The sequence below is a fragment of the Telopea speciosissima genome, chromosome 4 (assembly GCF_018873765.1).
Source record: "Telopea speciosissima isolate NSW1024214 ecotype Mountain lineage chromosome 4, Tspe_v1, whole genome shotgun sequence".
In the NCBI taxonomy this organism is placed as follows: Eukaryota; Viridiplantae; Streptophyta; class Magnoliopsida; order Proteales; family Proteaceae; genus Telopea; species Telopea speciosissima.
Genome location: NC_057919.1, coordinates 63185808 through 63191815, shown reverse-complemented (window position 1 = coordinate 63191815; position 6008 = coordinate 63185808). Strand labels below are relative to the sequence as shown.

At 37.5% G+C, this 6008-nt stretch overlaps 1 protein-coding gene across 1 annotated transcript; it reads left to right on the top strand.

Moving 5' to 3' along the window:
- Positions 1-4372: 4372 nt before the first annotated feature.
- LOC122660248 (monothiol glutaredoxin-S11-like) lies at positions 4373-4826 on the top strand. Its single transcript, XM_043855467.1, has one exon. It carries the CDS (start codon positions 4497-4499, stop codon positions 4800-4802), a length of 306 nt encoding a protein of 101 aa, XP_043711402.1. The 5' UTR covers positions 4373-4496; the 3' UTR covers positions 4803-4826.
- The last annotated feature ends 1182 nt before the right edge of the window (positions 4827-6008 follow it).

Genomic DNA, 6008 nt, shown 5'->3' with positions numbered 1-6008 from the left:
TTGGCTATTTATTAACTTGTTACATCCTTCTCTTTCTCTTTATGAAATGGATTATTGTGTCTCTTCTTGAATATTTACTCATATAAAGAGGAACATGAATGTTCAATTATTTTTTTGGTAAAGCTCAACAAAAGTATATTTGTAAAAGATAAACACCGTTGATCTACTATTCCAACTTCGGCATGACCATCAACAAAGAAGCGAATCAAGCAAAGGAGAAGTAAAACTCAACAAAATCTGTATATGGGTCTCATTTGAACATCCCAGTTAACATCATGATTGAAGAATACAAAGCATAGCCAAATTTTGATAAAAATGACTATTTAACATAGGCTAAAGTTTTATTCACCCACCATTGTGATTTCATCATTACTTACTTCCCCCCCTATTGATGAAGGTTTGAAATGTCTTTTTCATTATTTTAAAATTAAAAGTCTTAACTAAGTGTCAAAACCCATGAATGATTGGGTGAAGAAACAGTCGGTCCTTACATTACATGTAAACTTTTGTAGGAGATCGATCCCTCTTGGTTTGATACCATACCTAAGGATTTAAACGGATCGAATTTGGTCGGATAGTGACATTATCATATTCATATCCGATTATATTCAGACAGTTTCGAATAGTTTTCGGATTGTAATTTTTTTTTTTAATATGGGTTCTCCTAAATGGATATAAACGCGCATCGAATACGAATTTTTGACTATCCGTTGACATCTTACTGTTTTGTTGATGAGGGCTAGGGTTGAGAGTTGAGAGTTCAACAACTTACCCTTTCTTCTACTCTTCTTAGTCTTTGATTTTCTTACGTTTTTTTACTTTTGATTTTATCTTGTATTTATTTTAAGGGTAAAATACACATACCCCCTTATAATGCACCCAATATTCCTCGTACCCCCTAAGGTTCTGACAAGTCCATGTACTACCCCTGCAAATTCCACGTACCACCCCTACTTTACCCCCCTAATTCCAGACAAGTCCAAACCGTTAAGTTTAAGTGTTAAGTGCTAAAAACTCGACCATTTTATCCTTTCTTCTATGTTTATATATTTGAAAAGACCTAATTGCCCTAACCTATTTGTTCATAATATGAAAAGACCTTTTTATCCTAACCTAATTTGATAAGAACCTTTTACCCCCACTATTTGTTCTTAAGAACCTAACCCAACCTAATAACAAAAATGCCCTTATTAGGGCATAATTACCAAAATACCCTCATCTTCCCCAAAATCCATCTTCCATTTCTAAAACTTCTCTCAAAATCCAACACAGACTGGTTTTTGTTCTCTAATTTCGTCTTTCTCTTCTTTATTCACTCTTTTTTTTTTGGCTACTGGCGAAACACGAGGGCGAGGGTGGGGGTTGAAGAAATTGCGGAGAAAAAAAAAAAAGGAAAAAGGAGGTGGGTTTGAGGTTGCAGTCGAAGGTGTGGAATGAGGTAGCAATAATAGAATGAAGGATATAGATTTCAAGAGAGAGAGAAATTAATTCTGAGAAAAATGCGGCAGAATCCATTGAGGATTACAAGCCAGCCGAAAGAGGAACCAACACATCTGCTGTGACGAATCTCTTTTGGGAGCTTGATCTGGTAAATCTTCTTGTTTAGGGTTTGAAAAAACCTGCAAGCCATGATTACTTGTTCGTTACTTGTGCCGGAAAGCCGCGGGCCATGATTTCTCTTTGCAACTTGTAGGCGAAGGAGTAACAATAACAAAAGGAAAAGACAATAGAAAAAGAGTGGAAGAATAGATTGTCTTCTACCTCTGGATTTCGAACTAGGATGGAAAAACAAAACTCTATGACGGTTGAATCTCTCTCAACAATATTTCAATGGAACCGAGATTTTGGGATAACGTCTTCGAACCCCAGTCCAATGAAGCTCAAGTAATAGTACAGAGAAACAGCGTGTGAACCATCAAATAAAACCACCTAAAGTTGTTGTTGGCGGTAGGATAGAGATCAGTATTTGTCTTAGTTTGATATTCCACGATATAGAAGGATTTAGAGTCTGAGATTCAAAGGCTAAGGTTGCCAAGGGCAGGTAGTCCTTCGCCTAGAAGATGGGGGAAGAAGAAGAAGGGGTGAGGGAGATATAGTTCAGAATCAAAGGTACTGTAGTGTGCATAGAAATGGAAAATTAATGTTGAATCTTTTGAGAGAAGTTTCAGAAATGGAAGATGGATTTTGGGGAAGATGAGGGTATTTTGGTAATTATGCCCTAGTAAGGGCATTTTGGTAATTAGGTTGGGTTGGCTTCTTAAGAACAAATAATGGGGGTAAAAGGTTCTTATCGAATTAGGTTAGGACAAAAAGGTCTTTTCATATTATAAACAAATAGGTCAGGACAATTAGATCTTTTCAAATTTATAAACATAGAAGAAAGGGTAAAATGGTCAAGTTTTTAGCACTTAACACCTAAACTTAACGGTTTGGACTTGTCTGGAATTAGGGGGGCAAAGTAGGGGTGGTACGTGGATTTGTCAGAACCTTAGGGGATACGAGGAATATTGGGTGCATTATAGGGGGTACTTGTATTTTACCCTTATTTGAATAGATATGTGATTCCATGTATCACAGTGCATAAAATAATATATATAAATCAATAGAAAATATGAAAAAAAATCACATTATCTTAATTTATAAAATTATAAAAAATAAAAAAAATAAAAAAACAAAATCCAATAATGTTAACTTAATCGGATAGATGAACACAAAGATATATTTCAGACATTTTATTACTGTTAGATTGCTAAATAAATTGGATAAAGAGATTATCATATTTGTATCCGATTAGTTTCGAATGGATTTGATTTCAACTAAACAGTTACAAATATAGATCGAATACATATTTTCAAATATCCGTTGACTTCAATCCATATCTTCCTGACAAGTTCTACAATATTTCAAGCGAGGGTTTGTTATGGAATTTTTTTCGTGTATGGTTCCCTGATCGGTGCGGTTCCCTAGTTCCTCTCACAATAAGAGGGTGGACCCCACCTGGGCAGACTGTTTGGGTAGGTGCTCCGGGTGGGTCCCACCCCCCTCTTGTGAGAGGAACTAGGGAATCGCACCGGATGGGGAACTGTAGAGGATAACGATTCGTTCGTTATGACGCCCACATGCAAACAAGGAAGAAGCGAGAGGTAACTAATCCGTTAAAAAAACAGGTTTTTACCAAAAGAGAATTATGTGGGACCCACCATTTCGTGTCTCTGTGTGCGAATTCGTTCGCCGTCATCATGCAAATCTTTTGCCCTAATATTCTTCTTTATTTTTCTTTTTAATCCAAAAAAAATTTTGAGAGAGAGAGAGAGAGAAAAGAACGTGTAAAATGGAGGGAAAGAAAAGGAAAAGAATGGGATCTTGAAACTTTAAGATAACGTTGTGTTGTATTGAAACATGCATGGAATCCCCCAAAATAGTTTTTTTATGGATCGGGTCATGTATCGACTAGAGTTGATAGGTGTTGTGATCTCCGGATCGGATCGGTCAAAATTGATTGGTATCAATCAATATCGGTCAGTATCGGTCAAGATAATATAAGAAACTAAAAAAAAAAACTTTAAAACTTTAAAAAATAAAAAAAAAAAATATTTAATTGGATCGGTCAAGGATCAGATCTGATTGACCGATCCAACTGAGTTGGGCGATCTAATCAAACCTTATTGTATCGGTCAAATCTCAGGATCGGCCTCGACTGATACCAATCCAATCCGGTGAATCGATCAATCTGATCCGATACCTCAAACCATGGCTCCGACTATCAAGTATAAGAGCCACAAGATACCACCCCACTATCAACCAATTGATTTTAAGATGGAAGCATAATAGATAGGAATCTTGTCATCCCTCTATTATCATTCTACTAGGACAACACAGATTCCAATTCATGAGTGGTTCCTGTAAAAGGTCTTTATGGCCGGATCTTTATCACCTCCAGTTTGCTGACCGGCCCAGTTCCCCAGTTCCTCTAACAAAGGGGGGCTGAAATGACCTCTCTACCCATGCCCAAACACCCTGCCCAAATGGGGTCCACCATCCCCCTATTAGAGGAACTGGGGAACTGGACCGATCAACAAACTGGAGGTGATAATTTTCCCTTTATGGCCTGCGTGTGCCTGTCTTGCAATAACCATGTAAAGTATATTTTGCAACTTGGGTAGTTGGGTTCCATATCACTGGGAGAACTGAGAAAAGTTTTTCTTTGATACTCTACTGGGCCATATATCCTTTAAAGTACATTGTCATTCTCCTTTGAACAGTCTTCCAATGCAATTAGTCAAGTAGTGGTCCATCGCTTCCTTAACAAACCCTATAAATAGAGCTCTCCAGCCTTCTTCCAAACTCAAAAGCTCCAAACTTTACTCTCAAATACAAATCCATAAGCATTTCTCTACTCTCAACAGTTCTCTAGCTTCCAACATTTTCAAAGCTTAATTAGCCACATTCCAAGCTTGAGTTTGAGAAATCAAACTACTCCTAAAGTTCAAACGAAGATGGAGAAGGTAATGAGATTGGCCTCAGAAAAGGGAGTTGTGATGTTTAGTAAGAGCTCATCTTGCATGTGCTATACGGTCGAGACTCTTTTCCATGAACTTTGTGTGAATCCCATTGTTCACGAGCTCGACCATGACCCTGAAGGAAGGGAAATGGAGAGGGCACTCATGAGGATGGGTTGCAGTGCACCTGTGCCCGCGGTCTTCATCGATGGTAAGTTGATGGGATCGACGAATGAAATTATGTCCCTTCACCTTAATGGCACTCTTGCTCGGTTGATCAGACCATATCAAGTTATGTCCTAAATGGTTGTTGCGGCTCTAATACCATATTAAAAGGCTGTACTCAATGCACAAGGCTACCGCATTTAGCAGGGTCTGGGAAGAGTCAAATGTATGCAGCTTTATCCCTGTTTCTAGAGAAGCTGTTTCCAGCTCTAATACCATATTATTAAAAGCATATGTTCTCTCCTTAGGCACTAGTTTACCTAAGAAACCCTCTATTGTATCAGGTAGTTGTTCTCCTTGGCTATTTATTAGCTTGCTATATACATGTAACATTCTCTTTCTCCTTATGAAATGGATTATTATATGTTTACTCATATAAAGTGGAACATGAATGTTTAAATTCCATTATATAAGTGGGTATTATATGAATCACACCAAACATAGTCAAATTCTACTAAAAATGACTATATAACATTGAGGAAAGCTTGATCTCATCACTATTCACTTTATTTATAAAAGTCTGAAATGTCTTTTTCATTATTCCAGAAGTCTTACCCAAGTGTCAGAACCCATGGCCCTTTTGTTTGACGGAGATTTAGGTAGGATGGGGAAATGCTGATGTGGCACTTCAAGATCCTACCCTAATCTTGTTTGTTTGTTTCATCACAAAAAAAAAAAAAAAAAAAAAAAACCTTATAAAAACTCATGAAATAGCATTAAATGTTTTATCTGCTGACGTGGCACTTGAAAATCTCACATCTATGCTATCCAAAGCCTCACAAAAAACAAAGGACTTTGATTATTGTTTATGAGAAAATTAAATCTCACCTCTATTCCTCCAACCCATTACACTGTGGAACTGGCTCAGTCCCACATCATTCCCCCAGACCCTCACGAATGCCTAAATTACACTTTCTGTTTCTAAAAATTACTAATGGTAGGAACACGGGGAAAGTGTAATTTAGATATTCATCAAGGTAGGTCTATGTAATTTATCCTAATCTTTTTGTGTTATATATTGAAACAAATATGGAACGATACTATCTACCCACGGAAAATTATCACATCAATTTGCTTGCTCGTCAATTTCCTCAATTCCCTCTAATAGAGGGAGGTGGATCCCATCCGGGTAGTGTGTTCGGGCAGGGGGTAGGGTGGTCATCTCCGCGGGAATTGAGGAAATTGAGGGCCAGGCAAATTGAGGGGATAAAGATCCATCTACCCACCCACCACACGTACTAAGCTCCATGTATACATATACGTTTTGCCATTTAAACGAAAGAT

Bases quoted from the DNA above. Each gene is read 5' to 3' on its own strand.
- LOC122660248 (XM_043855467.1), top strand. From the start codon at position 4,497: ATGGAGAAGGTAATGAGATTGGCCTCAGAAAAGGGAGTTGTGATGTTT.